Source organism: Notolepis coatsorum (genome assembly GCF_963971535.1).
Source record: "Notolepis coatsorum genome assembly, chromosome: 5".
Taxonomy (NCBI): Eukaryota; Metazoa; Chordata; class Actinopteri; order Aulopiformes; family Paralepididae; genus Notolepis; species Notolepis coatsorum.
The window spans coordinates 159,733,756-159,757,341 of record NC_140169.1 but is presented as its reverse complement, the minus strand read 5'-3'; the positions used below and the strand labels follow the sequence as shown (position 1 = coordinate 159,757,341).

The 23,586-nt window shown below is 47.0% G+C and overlaps 1 protein-coding gene across 2 annotated transcripts in view; it reads left to right on the top strand.

Moving 5' to 3' along the window:
* Window positions 1-23,586, top strand: part of dync1i2a (dynein, cytoplasmic 1, intermediate chain 2a) — a 257,355-nt gene that overhangs the window by 218,313 nt on the left and 15,456 nt on the right. For both annotated transcript variants that reach the window (XM_084315380.1, XM_084315381.1), the window contains exons 11-12: window positions 5,066-5,179; window positions 9,556-9,689. In XM_084315380.1, coding sequence (XP_084171506.1) covers window positions 5,066-5,179; window positions 9,556-9,689 — 248 coding nt within the window. The remainder of the gene's footprint in view (window positions 1-5,065; window positions 5,180-9,555; window positions 9,690-23,586) is intronic.

Sequence of the window (23,586 nt, the reverse complement as noted above, 5' to 3'; positions counted from 1 at the left end):
TGTACAGGATATTTCATTTGTAATTAGCTGTATCATTAATGCCATTTTGGATATAGGTTTTCATTTATATTTCCTTTTTTGATATTGAGCACATGGTGCCTTTGAGTTTGAACCTGAGTACAGAGTAACAGCTCTGTTATTTTGTTTTCCTTTTTTGATATTGAGCACACGGTGCCTTTGAGAGACAATACTCTATTTATTAACTAACTAACATTTTCTTTATTCGGTAATGTGTATATATATACACACGGTGTATGTAATATATAACACTATATGTTCAATACAGATTATTTTTATATTTAAAGTTAAGTGTCTGGCTTGATCATTTCTATTTCAAATGTATTGATGTTATATCCCAAACAGATATTCGTATATTTGTATTATTAGATTAGTAAGAGCTAGGTGTTACGAACCTAGGGCCCTGCCCTCTAAGTCAACTGGGGTAAAAGGGGCTACATGGTACAAGAGAGACCTGGTTATAATACACCTAGTTTATGATATGGTACAAGAGAGACCTGGTTATAATTAGGGATGCACGATATTGATTTTTTGATACCGATACCGATAACTTTATGCTCCTCAAGCCGATAACCGATATCGATAACCGATATTTATTTTATTATAATCTTTTTTTTAATGTATATATATATATATATATATTTTTTTATCAATTTTTCTTTCTTTTTTAGTATTTATAAGCTCTGACGTCATCGGTACTGCTATCGGTACTCGAGAAATTATGGAGGTTTTTTTTGAGGAATTTAAATGTCGCAAACTAATCTTGTTGGCCGTTTTCTATATCTCTCCTGCCTCGGTGTCTCTGCCTGCGCGAGGAGCTGGCTGTGCTCACACACACACTCACTCACACACACACACACACACACACACACACACACACACACACACACACACACACACACACACGGGTGCTGCCGAGTACAGACAGCTCTGCTCTCATCATGGCGGACAGAACGAAACGTTCAAAAGTCTGGGTCTATTTTACTAAAGTCGATGCTGACAACGCTCGTTGCCACAAGTGCAACAAGACATTTGCCAGTAATGTATAAGCGCTGGTACTTGTCAATGTGGCTGGCGGGGATCTAACGTTATTAGCCTGAGCTCCGAGTAGAATAATGGCTGACAATCCGGAGGTAAATAAATGAACGAGAGCTTCTGATTGGTGGTAAGAAGAAGAGGTGGGTGCAAGCGGTGGGACGTAATTGGCAGATCGACTGTCTGCCTCCGAATGTAACGTGACTACTGTACGTCACAGCCAAGAAAGGGAGCGCTGGATTTGTGAAAAACTCCCTGTTACTAAACCACACGCTAACAATCGTACCACAGTACTGGCAAAACGGGAGGAGGCTATAATAAAAACAAGCGCCCTTCATCCAAATCCACCCACACCGGATTTCTTTTAACCAAATAATTTATTATATATTATCGGAGCTATCAATAACGTTATCGGGTTTATCGGGATGACGTCATAATTGCTGATATCCCGATAATTATCGTGCATCCCTAGTTATAATACACCTAGTTTATGATATGGTACAAGAGACCTGGTTATTATACACCTAGTTTATGATATGGTACAGGAGACCTGGTTATAATACTCCTAGTTTATGATATGGTACAAGAGAGACCTGGTTATAAAATACACCTAGTTTATGATATGATACAAGAGACCTGGTTATAATACACCTAGTTTATGATATGGTACAAGAGAGACCTGGTTATAATACACCTAGTTTATGATATGGTACAAGAGACCTGGTTATAATACACCTAGTTTATGATATGGTACAAGAGAGACCTGGTTATAATACACCTAGTTTATGATATGGTACAGGAGACCTGGTTATAATAATACACTCCTACTTTATGATACAGTACCAGAGAGACCTGATTATAATAACTCACTCCTACTTTATGATATAACAGCGATAAAGTAATGACGTTTCTCCCCCGTCCGCTCACCATGCGACAGCTTGAATATCGGATAAATGTGGTCGGCACCTTTTTGACCCCTTGATTAAAAGAATTTGATGAAAGTGCACTTTTTTTTTGTACTGACCAAATGTATTTATTGGACTTGACAGATCAACAATGTATGGATCTCGTTCTGGCACGTGCTTTGGTAGTGTCATGTATGTCTCTTGTCCCCTGTTTTGTCTTGAATGTGTAGTAGTGTTGTCACGATACTGGAATTTCGAACTTCGATACGATACCTTGAAAAGTATCGATATTCGTTACCATTTTCGATACCACAGGGAAAAAGGTTCAATCTTAAAATGTAAAAAGAAAAAAAAAATGTAATACATTTAGCTTTTGTTGCTGGTTGATTCTCCTCAGCTTCTCTCTGGTACTATAAGAGAAGATAAATATATCACGTTTAAAACCCTTTGGTTATCTTTAGATCACACATTTAAAAATAACTGTTCATCTCACTTCAATAATTTTTATTGCAGAACATGGTATTTTCTCAAGCAGACAGATGTCAACACTGTAATCTGTGTTGCATGTACCTGACAAACTGAACAGTTTGTATTACAGTCATATTCTGACTTAACAGAATGCACGTGTGTGTGTGTGGACTACTGTACTATTACTGGTATTGAAATGAACAATGCAACTTCCTTATACAATTTTTTTTTTCATTTTTTTTATGAATAATTAAATATCGATATTTCGGGAAATGAGTATTGAAACCGTTTTAAATATTCAGAATCGATATGTATCGATTTTTCGATATTTTTGACAACACTAATGTGTAGAAGTGCAGCTGTTTCCCGTATTCATGCTCTAAATTGCCCCTTAATTGAATTGAATAGATGTAGTATAAGCTTATAGCTTACCAATAAGGGCCTTACAAATGAACAAATGCCAGTGTTTGTTGCGCCTCTCCATCAGCCAGGGCCAACCAACCTGCTCATAAAGGACAGAGTGATGAGTGTCGTATCTGAGGGCAGAGCGACGGACAGAGTCCAGGGGTTTAAGGGTTGACGGCGCAGTGTGTCTATAGATTACATCACCACAGTCCAAGACTGGTGAGAAAACTGCTTCGACAAACTCTCTTCCTACTAATCAAAGGAAAGCTGCTTCTGTTTCTGTACAGGAAGCCAATTTCCGATCCACTAAAAGTATAAATAGCTAAAAAAAAAAACATCTTGTCATCCCCGTCTATGGACACCACTGTATATTGTGTGTGGTGAATGTGGCAGGGTTTGCACAAGGTCCTTGCAGTGCTTAAAGTGTCAAAAAGTCAAGGCCTGGAATTCCTTGAAAACAGCCCATTTCTTTAACAATGGGCTTACAAAATCCCTGAAATTCAAATCAACCATTCGCATTGAAAGTTTTGTTCATCCATGAATAAAATTGTTCTTAATCAAGAAATAGAGTTTTTGGGGGGGTGCGGCTGGGTAGCACAGTGGATAATGTACTCCGCCTACCACCGCAGAGACTCTGGGTTCGAATCCAGCTGTCTAGCGGTACCTCCGGCTTGGTCGGTCGTCCCTACTAACGCGCAGTGAGACCACGCAGCCTTTACTACTACACACCTACTACTACACACCCTCCTGGTTCCATTTCCAAAAGCCAGAGAATAGAGCTGTATCGGACCGTTAACCTCCTGTGAGGACGGTCCAGTGGCCCTGCTCACCATCGGGCTGGTCCTCCCATATGTAGTGGACAGATGGTTCTGCTTCTGTCCTCAGCTCTTGTTGGTATGACGTGTAATAATAATAATCGAACCCTAACTAACCTTTAGGGCTGACCCCTATTAATCGATTAGTCGACTAATCGGTCGAAAGGAGCCGTAGTCTACTGGCCAACCTCTTAGTCGAATATAATAATTTTTTCTTTTCTTTTTTTTATCATTCTTTCCAAAAGAAAAGAGGCCTAGAAGCGTGGCTAACGCTAATGGCACGCATACCAGAGGCTAACTGCCTAAGAAAACAGGCACAGAGGCACTGAAAGAGGATTTCACCCATCTAATGAACACACTAGATTAGACAAATATCAAGATGTATCCATCAGTGGACCAATTGCATGCTTTTGCAGAGGACAAGAAGCCTTCAGTCGACTCCTTCAGACATTAAGCACCCCCACAGCCCAGATGGAATGATACATTTTTTTTTTAATAAATAAAAAAGATATTATATATATATATTTTTTTCTTCTTTTTTTAGTCAACCAATAGTCGACTAACGGCAAATTTTGGCCAATCCTAGTCGACCATCCAAATCCTTAGTCGGGGACAGCCCTACCCTTACTGTCATGCACTTGTCCTAATAAACTAACCTACACTGTAACACGCAACACTTTGATGAACATTGTTACTCAGCTGATAGAGTCGTGCCCTTCCTGATGACTTGTCATACAGAACCTGTAAGTCGCTTTGGATAAAAGCGTTTCAGCTAAATGACTAAATGTAAATGTAACACAATTGGCAGTGTTAGCGGGTGGGAAGCCATGTGTCCTGGTCGTTATAAAAACTGCGGTTCCTACTGGTCCGTCTGGCCGCCTGTTCAGCAGGGAGTGGATCTCGGGGAAATAGCGTGAACCTCCGTGCACGCGTTACGTTCCCCCAGTGAGAGTCCTCGCTGTCGGGTGAAAAGAAGCAGCTGGCTGACTCCACATGTATCATAGGGAGGCTAGGCCGACAGTGGGGCAATGCGCACACCGACCAGGAAGGGAATTGGCATAATGACTAAATTGGGATGGGAGAAAAATACAGAAAAAAGTGAGAGAAAAAAAATCAAAAAAAAAAAGTTTTTACATTTCAAGTGTAACTAATTGTCGGAAATTGGTTTTGGGCCATAAATATTGGATCAGAATAATCTTTTTTATATAAAAAAAAAAAAACAGCATTTAAAAGAAAAATTGTGCTTGGAAAAGTACTTGCACGTCATTGAATTTCATTTTGCAATGTCTGTGGGAACCCTGATGCGGTTGACACCCAGTATGCCCCCAACCTGCCCCCAACACGTTCACAAGTTTGATGATGCAACACAAATGAGCGCATAGTAACGATGACGTCTCCCGCTAACCCTCCTCTCCGCAGCACCCCGTCTACTGTGTCAACGTGGTCGGCACCCAGAACGCTCACAACCTGATCAGCATCTCTACCGACGGCAAGATGTGCTCCTGGAGCCTAGACATGCTGTCCCAGCCTCAGGTACCTCCTAGTTACACACACACACAGTCCTCATATCCCTCCTAGTTACACACAGTCCTCATATCCCTCCTAGTTACACACAGTCCTCATATCCCTCCTAGTTACACACAGTCTTCATATCCCTCCTAGTTACACATACACACAGTCTTCATATCCCTCCTAGTTACACATACACACAGTCCTCATATCCCTCCTAGTTACACACAGTCCTCATATCCCTCCTAGTTACACTTACACACAGCCCTTATATCCCTCCTAGTTACACTTACACACAGTCCGCATATCCCTCCTAGTTACACACAGTCCTCATATCCCTCCTAGTTACACACAGTCCTCATATCCCTCCTAGTTACACACAGTCTTCATATCCCTCCTAGTTACACATACACACAGTCCTCATATCCCTCCTAGTTACAAACAGTCCTCATATCCCTCCTAGTTACACTTACACACAGTCCTCATATCCCTCCTAGTTACACTTACACACAGTCCTCATATCCCTCCTAGTTACACACAGTCCTCATATCCCTCCTAGTTACACACAGTCCTCATATCCCTCCTAGTTACACATACACACAGTCCTCATATCCCTCCTAGTTACACACAGTCCTCATATCCCTCCTAGTTACACATACACACAGTCCTCATGTCCCTCCTAGTTACACACAGTCCTCATATCCCTCCTAGTTACACTTACACACAGTCCTCATATCCCTCCTAGTTACACTTACACACAGTCCTCATATCCCTCCTAGTTACACACAGTCCTCATATCCCTCCTAGTTACACTTACACACAGTCCTCATATCCCTCCTAGTTACACTTACACACAGTCCTCATATCCCTCCTAGTTACACACAGTCCTCATATCCCTCCTAGTTACACACAGTCCTCATATCCCTCCTAGTTACACATACACACACAGTCCTCATATCCCTCCTAGTTACACACACACAGTCCTCATATCCCTCCTAGTTACACACAGTCCTCATATCTCTCCTAGTTACACATACACACACAGTCCTCATATCCCTCCTAGTTACACTTACACACAGTCCTCATATCCCTCCTAGTTACACACAGTCCTCATATCCCTCCTAGTTACACACAGTCCTCATATCCCTCCTAGTTACACACACAGTCCTCATAAGTTACACACACACACAGTCCTCATATCCCTCCTAGTTACACACAGTCCTCATATCCCTCCTAGTTACACATACTGTACACACAGTCCTCATATCCCTCCTACTCCTAGTTACACACACACACAGTCCTCATATCCCTCCTAGTTACACTTACACACAGTCCTCATATCCCTCCTACTCCTAGTTACACACACACACACACACACACACACATACACACACACACATACACACACATACAGTCCTCATATCCCTCCTAGTTACACATACACACAGTCCTCATATCCCTCCTAGTTACACATACACACAATCCTCATATCCCTCCTAGTTACACACACACACAGTCCTCATATCCCTCCTAGTTACACACGCACACAGTCCTCATATCCCTCCTAGTTACACATACACACAGTCCACATATCCCTCCTAATTACACACACACACAGTCCTCATATCCCTCCTAGTTACACTTACACACAGTCCTCATATCCCTCCTAGTTACACACACAAACAGTCCTCATATCCCTCCTAGTTACACACACACACAGTCCTCATATCCCTCCTAGTTACACATACACACAGTCCTCATATCCCTCCTAGTTACACACACAAACAGTCCTCATATCCCTCCTAGTTACACACACAAACAGTCCTCATATCCCTCCTAGTTACACACACACACAGTCCTCATATCCCTCCTAGTTACACATACACACAGTCCTCATATCCCTCCTAGTTACACACACAGTCCTCATATCCCTCCTAGTTACACACACACACAGTCCTCATATCCCTCTTAGTTACACATACACACAGTCCTCATATCCCTCCTAGTTACACATACACACAGTCCTCATATCCCTCCTAGTTACACATACACACAGTCCTCATATCCCTCCTAATTACACTTACACACAGTCCTCATATCCCTCCTACTCCTAGTTACACACACACACACATACACACACACACACACACATACACACACATACAGTCCTCATATCCCTCCTAGTTTCACTTACACACAGTCCTCATATCCCTCCTAGTTACACATACACACAGTCCTCATATCCCTCCTAGTTACATATACACACAGTCCTCATATCCCTCCTAGTTACACATACATACAGTCCTCATATCCCTCCTAGTTACACATACACACAGTCCTCATATCCCTCCTAGTTACACATACACACAGTCCACATATCCCTCCTAATTACACACACACACAGTCCTCATATCCCTCCTAGTTACACTTACACACAGTCCTCATATCCCTCCTAGTTACACACACAAACAGTCCTCATATCCCTCCTAGTTACACACACACACAGTCCTCATATCCCTCCTAGTTACACATACACACAGTCCTCATATCCCTCCTAGAGACAGAGATAACAGCTGTGGTTAGAGACTAGAGAGGTACAGAGATAACAGCTGTGGTCAGAGACTAGAGACTAGAGAGGTACAGAGATAACAGCTGTGGTCAGAGACTAGAGAGGTACAGAGATAACAGCTGTGGTCAGAGACTAGAGAGGTATAGAGAAGTACTCTTTTTTAGGAATTTCAATCAATGACATCTTGATAGTGTGACTTATCTATATCTCACCTCGACCACAGACTGACACGACTAAGTGAGTTCCCGATGGGGAAAAAAACAAATGATCACGTTAACAGCGCCCGTTATTTTCGCGGCAGCTGACTTCAAGCGCCGTAACCTCAGTCCCACTCATCCTGAATCTCTGAGCTGTTTCGTCTCGTTGTCCCATCTGCGGTGAACCTTTTAAATTTTTTCTAAACACAGCTCATTTTTCAAAGCAGAGAGGAAATGAACTGAGCTGCCGATGTCACTGCCAAACGCTCCCCCCGTGTCAAATGTTAATAATTTATAAAGTGTGAGTTGAATTTAGATGATGCATTAATAAACTGTCAAGTGACTTTATAGGTTGTGGTTGGCACGGCGTGTGTTAACATACAGACCCTGAGCGGAGAGGCGGGCGCTTTATACATGTGACTCAGTCTCCACTCCCTCCTCTTCCCCCTCTTCTCCTCCTCCCTCTTCTCCTCTTCTCCTCCTCTTCCCTCTCCTCCTTCTTCTCCTCCTTCTCCTCCTCTTCCCTCTCCCTCTCCTCCTCCCCCTTCTCCTCCTCTTCCCTCTCCTCCTCCCTCTTCTCCTCCTCCTCCTTCTCCTCCTCCTCCCTCTTCTCCTCCCTCTTCTCCTCTTCCCTCTCCTCCTCCTCCCTCTTCTCCTCTTCTCTCTCCCGCCTCCTCTTCCCTATTCTCCCTCTTCTCTTCTTCTCCTCTTCTCCTCCTTTTCCTCCCTCTTCTCCACCTCCTCCTCCCTCGTCTCCTCCTCCTCCCTCCTCTGCCTCCTCCCCCTCTTCTCCTCCCTCTTCTTCTCCTCCCTCTTCTCCTCCTCCTCCCCCTCTTCTCCTCCTCCCCCTCCCCCCTCTTCTCCTCCTCCTCCCCCCCTTCCTCTTCTCCTCCTCCCCCTCCTCTCCTCCTCCCCCTCTTCTCCTCCTCCTCCCCTTCTCCCCCTCTTGTCCTCTTCTCCTCCTCCCTCTTCTCCTTCTCCTCCTCCCTCTTCTCCTTCTTCTCCTCCTCCCTCTTCTCCTTCTCCTCTCTCTTCTCCTCCCTCTTCTCCTCCTCTTCCCTCTCCTCCTTCTCCCCCGCCTCCTCTATCCTCTCCTCCTCCCTCTTCTCCTCTTCTCTCTCCGCCTCCTCCTCCTTCTCCTCCCCTCCTCCTTCTCCTCCCTCTTCTCCTCCGCCTCCTCTTCCCTCTCCTCCTCCCTCTTCTCCTCTTCTCTCTCCTCTGCCTCCTCTTCTCCTCCTTCTCCTCCCTCTTCTCATCCACCTCCTCTTCCCTATTCTCCTCCCTCTTCTCTTCTCCTCCTCTTCTCCTCCTTCTCCTCCCTCTTCTCCTCCACCTCCTCCTCCCTCTTCTCCTCCTCTTCCCTCTCCTCCTCCTCTTCCCTCTCCTCCGCCTCCTCCTCTTCTCATCCTTCTCCTCCCTCTTCTCCTCCACCTCCTCCTCCCTCTTCTCCTCTTCTCTTTCTCTTCTCATCCTTCTCCCTCTTCACCTCTTCTCCTCCCCCTCCCTCTCCTCCTCCCTCTCCTCCTCCTCCTCCTCCTTCCTCCCCCCCTCCCCCTCCCCCTCTTCTCCTCCCCCTCCTCCTCCTCCTCCCTCTCCTCCTCCTCCTCCTCCCCCCCTCCTCTCCTCTCCTACAGGACAGCCTGGAGCTGGTGTTCAAACAGTCCAAAGCGGTGGCCGTCACCTCCATGTCCTTCCCGCTGGGAGACGTCAACAACTTTGTGGTGGGCAGTGAGGACGGCTCTGTGTACATGGCCTGTCGTCACGGAAGGTAACGCCCCCCCCCCCCCCCCCCCCTCCCTGTGGGTCAACCCCCCCCCCTCCAGGGACACTGAGGAGTCTTGTGTTTTCAGGCCAGCCTTTAGAACAAGAAGAGTGTCACAGACATGAATCCTACACTGGGTCTGAGGTTTTCTCTCCACCGCCGGTCCATCCTGTTTTCTTTCGCCTCTCTGTAAAGGTTAAAACTAACCATTTTTACCCCCTTTTCTTTTTTCTTCCTTTCTCTCTTCCTCTGAGGATTTATTTTTCTCTTGATTGATTGATTGAAAACTTTATTAACAGATTGCAGAATGGGTACAATACAGTACAGCTCAATACACACAATTGTTAAGGGGATGCAGACCAGAGAAAGACTTTCGTCTTGTTTACATCAGGGTCCCCCATTTTCAATTCATGGTACGAGTGAGAGAGTTTGTTTACGGTGGGGTCGTGCCCGGGGGAAAGACGTGAGCCCCCCCCCCCCCCCCCCCCCCCCCTAATGTCATCTCATTTCAAACCTTTATTTCAGACTTTAAAGAGTTAAATCAGTTAAAATCAGAGAGAACCGGGGCGCCCGAGTGGCGAACCACGTAATGTGCTGCGTCGCAACACGGCCGACCCGGGTTCGATTCCCGGACCCGGCGTTCCTTGCCGAATGTCTCTCATTCCTCCTCTCACTCTCTCTACCGGACTGCTCGGTAGTAAAAACCCAATAAAAATCTACAAAAACATAACTTCGTTCGAAAGGAGAGCCCTCCAAATAGGCTTGTCGTGGTGAGAGAGAGAGCCCTCCAATAGGCTTGTTGTGGTGAGCGAGAGAGCCCTCCAATAGGCTTGTCGTGGTGAGAGAGAGAGAGCCCTCCAATAGGCTTGTCGTGGTGAGAGAGAGAGCCCTCCGATAGGCTTGTCGCGGTGAGAGAGAGAGAGAGCCCTCCAATAGGCTTGTCGCGGTGAGAGAGAGAGCCCTCCAATAGGCTTGTCGCGGTGAGAGAGAGAGCCCTCCGATAGGCTTGTCGTGGTGAGAGAGAGAGCCCTCCAATCGGCTTGTCGTGGTGAGAGAGAGAGCCCTCCGATAGGCTTGTCGTGGTGAGAGAGAGAGCCCTCCAATAGGCTTGTCGTGGTGAGAGAGAGAGAGCCCTCCGATAGGCTTGTCGTGGTGAGAGAGAGAGAGCCCTCCGATAGGCTTGTCGTGGTGAGAGAGAGAGCCCTCCGATAGGCTTGTCGTGGTGAGAGAGAGCCCTCCAATAGGCTTGTCGTGGTGAGAGAGAGAGCCCTCCGATAGGCTTGTCGTGGTGAGAGAGAGAGCCCTCCGATAGGCTTGTCGCGGTGAGAGAGAGAGCCCTCCGATAGGCTTGTCGCGGTGGTCGGCGATACGGGTGTCACTTGGTGTTCAGGCTCCACCAAGTTTATTTTTTTTATATATAGAAATAAAACCCATTTAGTTAATTTTCGCACATCAGTGCCCACGTTCATCAAATAAAAAACACTAATTTATAAAACACTAAGCGTGTCGGACAACATTATAAACTGAAGCGTCGGCTATTCTTATCGGTCACAGTACAGAGTAGCTTAAGTTTCACTTTCATTTAGAGTCGATTTAACTTCGGAGAGAAAGCAGGCTCTCTAGATGCGACCGCTCCAGACCAGCGACGGTAATAAAAAATAACCTTTTATTTCAACTCGTGAGACACAGAGGTTACCCTCATTTACAGCGGCGACAGGCTTTACAAAACAAGACGCCGTTTAACAGCAATTTCATACACATACACACAGTGGTCGCAGATCATACTTTTTAAATATAAAAAAAAGAGAACGCAGAGAAGCGAGGCGTGAATCGGCAGCACCGCAGACGGAGAGGGAGCGCCGAGGTCCTGCCGTTTGTCCCAGAGACCGCAGGGGGGTTTAGCTGCGGAATCAAATCTGTCATTGCGGCGGAATCATTTTCCAGCTCATTTACAATGATGGCATGATACCCTCATCCCAGTTAATAGTATTTACCTCTGTGTGTGTGTGTGTGTGTCTCTCTCTCTCTGTGTGTGTGTCTCTGTGTGTGTGTGTGTCTCTGTGTGTGTCTCTCTGTGTGTGTGTGTGCGTGTGTGTGTGTGTGTCTCTGTGTGTGTGTCTCTGTGTGTCTCTGTGTGTGTGTGTGTCTCTATGTGTGTGTCTCTGTGTGTGTCTCTCTCTGTGTGTGTGTGTATGTGTGTGTGTCTCTCTCTCTCTCTCTCTCTCTGTGTGTGTGTGTCTCTCTGTGTGTGTGTGTGTGTGTGTGTGTGTCTCTCTGTGTGTCTCTCTCTGGGTGTGTGTGTGTGTCTGTCTCTCTCTCTCTCTCTCTCTCTCTCTCTCTCTCTCTCTCTCTCTCGCTCTCTCTCTCCATTCAATTCAATTCAATTCAAATGGGTTTTATTGACATAGGAAACATACGTTTACATTGCCAAAGCCAAACTAAACAAAACAATCAAACAGAGAAAACAAAAGAAATCAGACATTAGAAATCAGTACATTACAGATGGAATTTCTTTTACAGTCTTTATGGTGGTTGCATTCCGCTGGATGTCCTTTTCTTGTCACAGCAGCTCACAAATCTTGCTGCTGTGTTTGCACATTCTTGTATTTCTCCCAGTAGGTATGGGAGTTTTGAGTTATTGTCCATGTTTTCAAAGTCTCTTTGGGTGTTTGCAATTTGTGGGAAGTATATGTCTCTGATGTCTTGGTATAGGGGGCAGGTTGTTAGGAAGTGGAGCTCGGTTTCCACCTCATCTTGTGTGCAGTGGGTGCATAGTCTGTCTTCGCTTGGGAGCCAGGTCTGCCTATGGCGGCCTTTCTCAATGGCTAGGCTGTGCTCGCTGAGTCTGTACCTAGTCAAGGATCTTCTTAGTTTTGGGTCAGTCACAGTGCTCAGGTATTCTGCCACTGTGTACTCTCTGTTTAGGGCCAAATAGCATTTTAATTTGCTCTGGTTTTGGGTTGTTTCTTTCCAATGTGTCAGATAGTTTTCTTTTTGTTTTCTTATAATTAGATTTAGTCCATTGTGGTTTCTGTCTGGTGGCTCTGCTTGTGTTTGTGAGCAGAGTCCCAGAACCATCTGGCTGAGTGGGCATCTATCGAGGGTCTCTCTGTGGGTGAGGGCTATGTTGTGGAGTGTGTCTGGGTCGCTTTCTTTTAGGTGATTGTGGAATTTGAATGCTCTTTTTTGAATTTTGATGATTAGTGGGTATCTTCCTAGTTCTGCTCTGCATGCATTATTTGGCTTTTTCTGTTGGGTGCGGAGAATGGATTTGCAAAATTCTGCGTGCAGAGTCTCAATTGAGTGTTTGTCCCATTTGGTGAAGTCTTGGTTTGCAAGTGGGCCCCAGATTTCACAACCATATAGGGAAATCGGTTCTATGACGGAGTCTAATATTTTGAGCCAGATTTTGATTGGAATGTCTAACTTGATGTTCCTTTTTATGGCATAGAAAGCCCTTCTTGCTTTGTCTCTCAGGTCGTTCACAGCTTGATTGAAGTTCCCTGTAGCACTGATGTTTAGGCCGAGATATGTGTAGTTTTTTGTGTGTTCTAAGGAAATTGTGTCTAGGAGGAATTTGTGTTTTTGTTGTTGTAGGCTGGGCCTTTTTTGGAATATCATAATTTTAGTTTTGTTTAGGTTTACTGTCAGTGCCCATGTCTGGGAGAATTTGTGCAGAAGGTCAAGGTGCTGTTGTAGCCCTTCTTTTGTTGGGGACAGCAGCACCAGGTCATCTGCAAACAGTAGGCATTTGACTTCTGTGTTTGCTAGGGGGATGCCAGGTGCTGCAGTTTGTTCTAATGTTTTTGCCAGTTCATTTATGTATATGTTGAAGAGGGTTGGACTCAAACTGCACCCCTGTCTAACCCCACGGCGTTGAGGGAAGAAGTCGGTGTGTTTTCCCTCAATCCTCACAGCACATGTGTTGTTGGTGTACATTGACTTTATGAGGTCGTAGGTTTTCCCTCCAATGCCACTATCTAACAGTTTGTACAGCAGACCCTCGTGCCAAATTGAGTCAAATGCTTTTTGGAAGTCAACGAAACAGGAGTATACTTTGCTTTTATTTTTATTTATTTGGTTGTCGATTAGGGTGCTGAGGGTGAGAATGTGGTCTGTTGTACGGTGATTTGGTAGGAAGCCAATCTGTGATTTGCTCAAGGTATTGTTGTTTGTGAGGAAATGTATGAGTCTGTGGTTAATGATCATACAGAGGATTTTTCCAAGGTTGCTGTTGACACAGATCCCACGGTAATTGTTTGGGTCGTATTTGTCTCCCTTTTTGTGGAGCGGTGTTATGAGTCCTTGGTTCCAGATATTGGGGAAGATCCCGGAGCTAAGGACAATGTTAAGGAGTTTTAGTATAGCCAATTGGAATTTGGAGTCTGTGAACATGATCATTTCATTTAGGATACCATCCGCTCCGCAGGCCTTCTTGGTTTTAAGTGATTTTATTTTGTCCTGTAGTTCTTGTAGTGTAATTGGGGAGTCTAGCGGGTTCTGGTAGTCTTTTATGGTTGACTCCAGGCTTTGTAGTTTGTCTTGTATGTGTTTTTGCTGTTCATTTTTTTGTATTGGGCTAAAGAGATTGGAGAAGTGGTTTACCCATACATCTCCATTTTGGATGGGTAGCTCCTTGTGGTGTACTTTGTTTAGTTTGTTCCAGTTTTCCCAGAAGTTGTTTGTTTTTATGGATTCCTCTATATCTTGTAGCTGGTTTCTAACATGTTGGTCCCTTTTTTTCTGACTGTTTTTGTAGTGTTTCAGTGTTTCACTGTATTGGAGACGTGTGTTCTGGTTGTCTGGGTCTCTGTGTTTTTGGTTTGATAGGTTCCTTAATTTCTTCCTGAGATTTTTACAATCATTATCATACCATTTGTCATGCATATTTTAATTAAAAATGTTCCTCGCTTTCCTATTTGAGGCCTTTAGGTTGGATAAGGAAGCTGTAAGGTAAAATATGTTATTGAGGTTTTCTACCGCCCCGTTTACACTTTTGCTGTTGTGTTGGAAGTTTTTTTCTAGGAATTGGTCTAATTTGGATTGGACTTTTTGTAGCTTGATAGCGGATTGGAATGCTTCCATACTACTTTCTTTCCATTTGTAGTGTTTTTTAATAGTGTGTAGTTTGTTTGGTTTTGGTATTTCCTGGTTGGGTGTTGATCTATTCAGGTAGATAGTGGTTTTGCTGTGGTCTGACAGGGGTGTTTGCTGGCTGACTGTGAACGCTCTGAGAGACTCTAGGCTGAGGTCGGTGATAAAATAGTCTACTGTACTGTTAGGGCCCGCGTCCACTTGGCGCATATTTCTGACCGCACGCATCTGTTTTCAATGTATTCCAATGGGGAGGGAGCGCATGCGGCCGCATGCGGCCGCCTCTAGGAAGTGCGCTGCCGTCGGCTTCTTTTCTCAGCTTTTTTGTGCCGCCGAAAGTTGAAACTTTCTGAACTTTCAGAGCGATGCGCTGGAGCTCATTTTCAGACAACCAATCACAGCCATTCATCTACCACTCTGTTTGTAACCTGACACCGGAGCTGCCTGCCTGTCTGGCTGTCTCCCACAGACCATTGAGATTCGCGACAAAACTAATAATAATAACTACACGAATACACTACTAAAAAGCTAATAAAAAGCAAAGGGCGAACTGTGGTGTCAGGCAATAACTATATATATAATTAATATACAATAAAGTTATTCAAATATGCTATAATATGTGCAAAACCGCGGCATGGCTGTAGATTTATTTCTGTCATCTACAAGATGCGCTTCAAGCCAGCTCTGCCGGCGCACTCCCAGCATGTTTCACGGAGAAATATGCGCTAGGTGGACGCGGGCCCTTACCCAGAGATGAGCTATATGTGTACCTACCATAAGTGTCCCCTCGGAGCCTACCGTTAACTATGTACAGTCCCAGCGAGCGACAGAGCTGTATAAGTTGTGACCCATGTTTATTTGTTGTTTGGTCATAGTTCTTTCTGGGGGGGCATATTTGGGAGGGGATGTTACCGCCTCCTGGTAGGTGTTTGTCTCCCTGTGTGCTGAGAGTGTCAGGTTCTCGTCCTGTCCTGGCATTGAGGTCCCCACAGCAGTGGCGTCGCGTGGGTAAAATAACAGGGGAAGCCAAAAAAAAAATATTAACACTTTAAGTGCCGAAAACGTGTTTAGGTGTCTTTCCTAGCCATGCTAAAGTTGCCGAGGATGCCCTAACTCGTCTTTAATATCAATATTTCAAAAATCTGTGATCGAAATCATATTTTTCCTCCGCAGCCCTGAGACACAGTGCTGGCCTGGCTGGCTGTAATTTTTTGCTCGATTTCCACTTGTTTGTGTTCTATCTTTGAAAACATCTCCTTCATTTGTTTTATCTCGGTGAAGCAGCAATGGTCTGTTGTGGGTGGGTCTTCACTGCTTATTTTCTTTAGTGCCGTTTCTCTGATTCTGGGGAAGTCTTTCTCAAAGGGACTTGTGTTGCCCTGAATCACTATCATTCCTGTATGATAGAAGTTTGCAACTGTTTGGTTCTCCCCTGTGTCTATTTCCAGTGTTTGTGAGACACTATTTCCCTTTTTTGTAGCAGAGGGATGGTGCTCTAGTGTGGCCGCGTGCCATGCCGTATAGTCTTCAGTGTAGAAAATTAGGTTACCAGCTAATCAGTTGACTTTTGAATGTCAACGAATGATTGTTTATAAAAAAATAAAAAATAAAAATAAAATGAATCAAGTGAAATGTATGTTTTTTGTTGTTTTTTTTGTATACTTTCTATGTGTGTGTGTATATGTGTGTATATATATATGTATGTGTGTATATACACTTTCACACATGTATTTTGAGGGCTAAACAGCTCTCTAAAAGTGTACCAAAAGTTACATTCTAGGTGGACATAAGACATGTACTGTAATACCAATGCTTAACAGTTCACACACTTGATTTATATTTGATGTTCATGTTTGATTTTTGATTTCTCTTGTACCAACGGTCACACACCTCAGGTAGTATAGAGTAGAGGTAAAGGAAATATGATTCCTCACAGTGATGTGGACATATTTCGAGCTCGAAAAGGAAGCTACTTAGTAAGGGTTAAGGGTTGCCCGAGTGGTCAACTCGGGCATGTTAGGGGTTGGGTAATTTCTCTCTCTGTATTATGGTACCAACCAACTTGTAACTGAGGGGTACAATTCCCTGACTGTATTGAGAGTATGGTATCATTAAACCACTACTGAGTTATGTACTTTAATTACTGGCCATACAGTACACGGTATATATGATGAACACCCACACAATAACACGGCTTAACAAAGAAAGTCCTGTTTGGAATATTTATTAGAAGAGCAGCAATATTAGAGTACAGTATTGAGAATTAGGGTCGCGCTTGTATGGCGAAGAATGTGCATGAATAGGTCAAGAGCGTAAGTCCATGAGCATATTACGATGGGAATAATTAATACCACCTGTAGCATAAGAATTATATAAGGCACAGTCGTAGGTCAGCTGGAGATACTAAGGGGGTTCCCTCCGGTTGTAAGCCAGCAGGGGAGAGGAATTGTCGGGAGCAAAAGTCTGGATCAACGAGGAATAAAGAGACTCCAGGTACAGGAGACGGTGCAATAATCCCTTGGTCCTTAGACAAAGCAACAGCTATACTCCGGTATGCACTGCAGCATGGATGAAAGCTAGCCAGCCTCTGGGTCCTAGAGGCGGGCTCGACGGGGCTCCTCACAGGGTAGATCCCACACGGTAGTGGGGGTAGACGGTTCTCTGCTCCAGCAGCCACAGTACCAAAGCAATATAATCCAGCCGAAAAGGGCTCTGCATTCGTCGGTGTAGGTTATCCAGTGTACATATCCACACGGTTCTCGTCTAGGGCTCCTCGGATGGCGGCACAAGGTTAGGCCGCCCAGCCTGGATAAGCGCACTAGCTCGGTACGATGAAACGGTGGTAATGCTGGTCACTGTAGAACGGTAGCCGCACGATACACTATACATAATAGACTATTACTTTATAATAGAATAAGTCGAACTCGACGATACAGCGTTAAACTCTGACACTTTAGCTATCAATTCGCACGCGGTCTCAAGGCTCTATTTAGGGGCAAAAACGGGCCCACTTCACAGCACGTTGTATCGTGGTGAAGGCTTCAACTTGTTGGGGTAACTAACTGCTGTATCCACCTGCAACGTATTTATACGTAAGATGAATAATCTAGTGCCAACCTCATTTCTGTCTCGTATTACTGCGCAAACCTGGGCATGTTGAGACATGTCTTAGCGGTGACTTTGAACTAGACATTGGGGGTATGGCCGTTGGCGCCTAGGGGGTCGCTGTCCAATAGGAGAACGAATATTATGGTCTGGCCTGTACCTAGGTAAAGGGATATTCCGTGTATATGTACAAAGAATATACAAGGGATATCAGACGATATACAAATATTATACAATATATCTCAAGTAATAAATATATATATTCGGTTTAATCTGACCCTTTGTAACAGCCGCCTCCTAATTAGTCCGCACCTAATTAGATAAGCAGAGACAGATTAGCCGCCTTGTCCACTACTCAATGTCCTTTGTGAGGAGTAGGGCAATTCACAAAGTCAGGGGGTCATGGTCATCATTAAGAGAGTCGGGAGCCTTGGCAACTCTATCAGCCTCGCCACGGGTCGGGTGTATGTCCGTCCCTGGACGAGCACTTCTGCCGCTCTGACCTTTCCGTCGGCACCAGTGATCACTTTGCTTACGCGGCCGGCCGGCCACATAGCTCGGGGTAGTGACTGGTCGATAATCATGACGACTGTGCCCTCCGTCAAATTGTCTCTTTCTTTTACCCATTTCTGGCGGGTCTGTAGAGACGGTAGATAGTGGAGGAGGAAACTGTTCCAAAACTTGTCAGCCAATACTTGACTGTACCTCCACATTCTTCGGCCGTTCGCTTCCTCAGGTCTGTACACTGTCTGTGGGAGCGCGGGGTCCAGCCGCACCATCAAGAGAGTGTTGGGGGTGACTGGGTCGACATCTGCTACATCACTTGAGACGTAACCGAGGGGCTTTGAGTTCAATACTCCCTCGATCTCCGTGAGGACTTCTTCCGCCACGGTCTGGGCCCCAAGCATGGCGTACAGGGCTGTCTTTATTGAACGTACTTCTCGTTCCCAAGTTCCCCCGAAGTGAGGGGCATTCGGGGGGTTAAACTGGAAATCAATCTGAGAGGGGGCGAGGTGGGTCTTAAGTTCTGGGCCCATAGCTTGGAAGCTCTCTCTCAGCTCTCTTTCTCCGCCTTTGAAGTTTGTCCCGTGATCAGACAATAATATAGACGGTTTTCCTTTCCGCGCTGTGAATCTCCGGAAGGCCATAAGGAATGAGTCCGTACTCATGGTTGGAAGGAGTTCTATGTGTATCGCTCGGGTGGTCATGCATTTGAATACAATACCCCACCGCTTCTCCGTCCCTCTTCCTTTCTTCACATACAGCGGGCCGAAGCAGTCCATACCGGTGGAGTGAAAGGGCTTGTCGCCGAGTCGAAGGCGACAGGGGGGTAGGTCAGCCATCCGGGGTATACTGGGCTGTGCTCGCCACTTGCGACAGTCTAGACAGGTCCGCTGGAAGCGTCGTACTGCTTCTCTTCCTTGCAGTATCCAATAGCGACGTCTGATCTCAGCGAAGACTCTCTGCCCCGGCGTGGTGCACGTCCTCGTCGTATTTCTTTATGATGAGCTCTGTGACCTTGTGTCGGCTGTTGAGAACTATCGGGAACTTGACGTCATCCGTTAAGTCTGGGGCCCTTCTCAGACGACCACCCACTCTGATGAGATTATGGGCGTCGCGCTCAGGGGCCAAGTGGAGCAGTCTGCTGTCTGACGGGACTGGCTTTGATCCCTGCAGACAGTCTAGCTCGTCGGGGAACGAGTCTCTTTGGGCTCGCTGTAGCAGAAGGAGTTCTGCTTCTTCGTAGTTAGCTGCATTAATGTCAGTAGTGGAGGGAACCTCAGGGTGGTGCCACAGGAATGTCTTTAACTGCGCACTCAAGGGTGGGGCAGTCGTCTATGTTGGGGTCTGTGGGGACTGGTGTGTGCGTCAACCCACAGAACATAGATTTCTTCATCTCTGCCTCCTCTTGACTAGCCTCCCGTGGGGTGGGTGTAGGCCACTCTTCTTCCGGGAGCTTGAGGAACTCGGGACCGTCACTATAGAGATTGTGACGTGTGAGGTCATCCAGGGACATTCCCCGTGTGATGACGTCTACTGGGTTCTGTTTTGTGTCCACGTACCTCCAGCATGCTGATTCTGTTAGATCTTGGATCTCTGTGATTCTGACTCCCACGAAGACCTTGTATCTACATGAATCGGACTGGATCCATGTGAGTACGGTCATGGAGTCTGACCACAGGATTGTTCTTTGCACCGGGATGGTGAGTTCACGTTGGATTAACGTGGCGAGTTGCACTCCTACTAGGGCTGCGCAGAGCTCTAGACGCGGGATCGATTGTTGCTTGCGGGGGGCTATTCTTGAACGAGCCAGGATGAAGGCGGTATGTATTTCTCCTCCCTCCTCTCGGGCCCGCAAGTAGGCCACCGAACCGTAGGCTACTTCGGAGGCGACGCTGAAAACGTGCAGGTCCATCTGACACGTCTCCAGCCGCACTGTGGGTGGGAAGTAGCTGCGGCGTATGTTGACACCTGGGAGCGAGCTGAGTTCTGTTTCCCACTCTCTCCATGTGGAAGCAAGGTGGTCGGGTATGGGGTCGTCCCAGCCCTGGTCCTTGTCCCACAGCTCTCGTACAATCATCTTTGCCCTGGTGGTGTAAGGTAGAATACATCCCAACGGGTCATATTGTCTGGCGAGTGTTCTGTATACACTCCGTCTTGTGGTCGGTAGTGAAATCGACCTTCCCTGCTCCTTGGTCAGGGGTGTGTGTCTATAATGGAGCGAGTCCGTTTTGAAGCGCCAGACTAGTCCTAATGTCATTTCTTGGGCTTCACCTGGGATGGTCGCCATCCAGGTCTCGCTGCTTGCTGCCTTGTCCTCTGGGGAGAGGCTGCGCAGTACTTGAGGGTCGCTGCTGGCCCACTGCCGGAGATCAAAGCCGCCTTTGATCAGGGAGGCGCGGAGCTTGAGTAGGAGGGCCTCGGCCTCTTCTGGCGTCGAGACGCTTTGCAGACAGTTGTCCACGTAGAAACTCTTTTCTACACTTTGTCGGACCTCCTCGTCAGCTGCTGGGTCCTCTGCGACATGTTTTTGCAGTGCGAACGTAGCACAGCATGGGCTGCATGTGGTTCCGAAAGGGAGGACTTCCCATTGATAGATGGATGGTTGCTCATCCCCGATCTTCTCTCTCCATAAGAACCGCAGCAGGGGCTTGTCCTCTTCCACTAGTCGCACCTGCAGGAACATCCCTTTGATGTCGCCGCTGATGGCCACCTTGTTCTGGCGGAAACGTAGCAACACGCCTAGTAGAGAGGGGCCGAGTGTTGGGCCGGGCAAGAGCTCTTTATTCAGATTTTGTGATCCGATCTGGTAGCTGCAGTTAAACACAATACGATCCTTGCCGTTGTGGTGGACCTTGTGGTGGGGCACGTACCATGATTCGGTCGTCTGATCGGCCTCTTGAATGTCAATTCTCTTTGTGTCCCGCTGTGATTAGCTTATCAATCTCAGCGCGGTACACAGTGGCTTGAGCGGGGTCTCTGGCTAGGCGCCGCTCGGTGTTCAGTAGATATCGCTCTGTCGCTTCTTTTGAGGCGTGGAAGGTAGGCATACCCTCTCGCCTCAGGAGTGGAGTTGCGTATCTCATCACTCCATTGACTTTGACTCTCTTTGTCCCCTGCTCGAGGAGGGCTATGGCATAAATGTCTTCCTTGGAACGAATGTGTTTCTTTTCGTTCTTAAAGGGCATTGTCTCTAGTGTCCATAGCCTCTCGACGTGCTGTAAGAGGGTGGTGTCTTCTTCTGTCACTCTGGAGTGGAGGCAGCGAGTGGCTGCTGTTCGGTTGGGAGACCTGGAGAGGGGGCCTTGTAGTGTCCATCCTAGGCGGGTCTCAACTGCTGCTGGACAGCCTCTGGGCCCAATGTGGACCCGGTCCGTCGGGACGATGAGGTGTGCGTGGTCGGATCCTATGAGCAGGGTCGGGGTGGCGCCGTCGATGAGCGGTATAGGTAGTTGACGCAGGTGCACGTATTTATCCATCAGCTTGGCGATGGGGTAGGTGTACCGCGACAGGCCTATGTCTTGGCTGGTGAAAGCGTTAGTGATCCTATACCGCCTCTCTGGCTGCCCGCTTGCTGCGATAGTGAAGGAGACGTGCTCACCCTTTATCGTCTTCAGGTCTCTTCTTATAGTACGAATCGTCATCGTTTCTTCGCTCCCCCGCAGACCCAGCTGGGCCGCAGCGGATGCGAGGAGGAGAGTCTTTTCTGACCCGTCGTCAAGGACGGCGTAAGTGTCCATGACCTTGTCCTCGTAGCTTAATGTCACTCGGACCACCTTCAAGAGCACCCGGGAGCCCCCACTGCTGGCGGGGTCAATATACATGACGCTTACTCTGGTGCTGCTTGAGGGTGCGGGTTTCTTCCTGTTACTGTCATGCAAGACGTCCAAGTGGGCTCCGTCACACCGACTACACCTCTTCTTCAAGCGGCACTCGGCTGCCATATGGCTGCGCGCACAGCGGTAACAGCGGCGGTTGGACTTTATCCATTGACTCACCTCGTCGGCGGTCATCTTCTTGAACGTGTCACAGTGTGACAGCCAATGTTCTTTCTCGCAGTACTGGCATACAATCTTCCACTTCTCTTTCGTCGAGGGGGTGCTGTGGTTCTTGTTACGCGGTACTGATTCGGCTTGGTGCATGACGGTCACCAGCCTGCGGTTATCGTTGGATCTCCGAGGTCCCTCTCTGGGGCTTGGTCCACTCCGCACGAACGTATCCAGTCGTAGGCTGCTGACTTCTCTCGCGAGGAAGTCGGCCAGGTCTAGGAGGGATGGCTCGGGACCGTTGGGATCACGGTGGTCTCTTTGCCGCCTGAAGCGCTCTTGTCGGGCGGGAGGAAGCTTCTCTAATATCCTTTCAACATTAGAGTTAGCGTACAGTTCGTGCCTACCCTTTTCCTTTTGTGCCCCCAGCATCCCTACCAGGGATTGTACCTTGATGGAGAGGTCATCCAATGAGCGATTGTCTGTGGCTGGGGGGAGACGGTCAATATTCCTTATCTCTTGTATCACGTAGTCCCATATGCGTCCATAACGTTGGTCGAGGGCTACTAGAGCCGCGGTGTATGGGGTACTTGAGTTGGAATATGCCAGCGCTATATTATGCGCTCTGGGCACCTTCAGGTGCTTGAGGAGGATAGCATATTTGTACGTCTCATCGGGGACATCGGACATCATAGTCTCTAAGCACATTCGTAGTTCCGTGTACTGTGCTCTGTCCTCGTGTGTGAAATCCGGGAACGTCGGTGTGCCAAGGTACGATGCCATGGATGGCTGGCACATCGGTGAGCGTTGGGGGAGAGGCCTCCTGGGCGAGTCTCCCCGTGCGTGTCGTTGTGGGCTGGTACTTGGTGGGTACCAAAGCCCGGGTACCCAGGTGCTGTTCCTCGGGGCTGGCGGTGCGTCAAACTCACCCTTGAGTTGAGTCGGGGGTCTGTAACGCAGGGCCTCGGGGGTAAAGTCTGGGCTGTACTGGACCTCCTGGTCCTGTGGAGTACGATGCTGCTGGTGGGCTTGACTTTCCTCCTCTTCCTCTTCCTCTGCTAGGTCTTCTAGATCTTGCAATCGTCTATTTAGTCTCTCGGCGGCGTAGGCCGGTTCTTCCCTGTTGCTGGGTCTCGCATGGACCGGTCGGGGAGGGGGTTCGGAGACGTGTATAGGCTCTTTCTGTTGGCCGGGCTCCGGGTCGCTTGGTCGGGTAG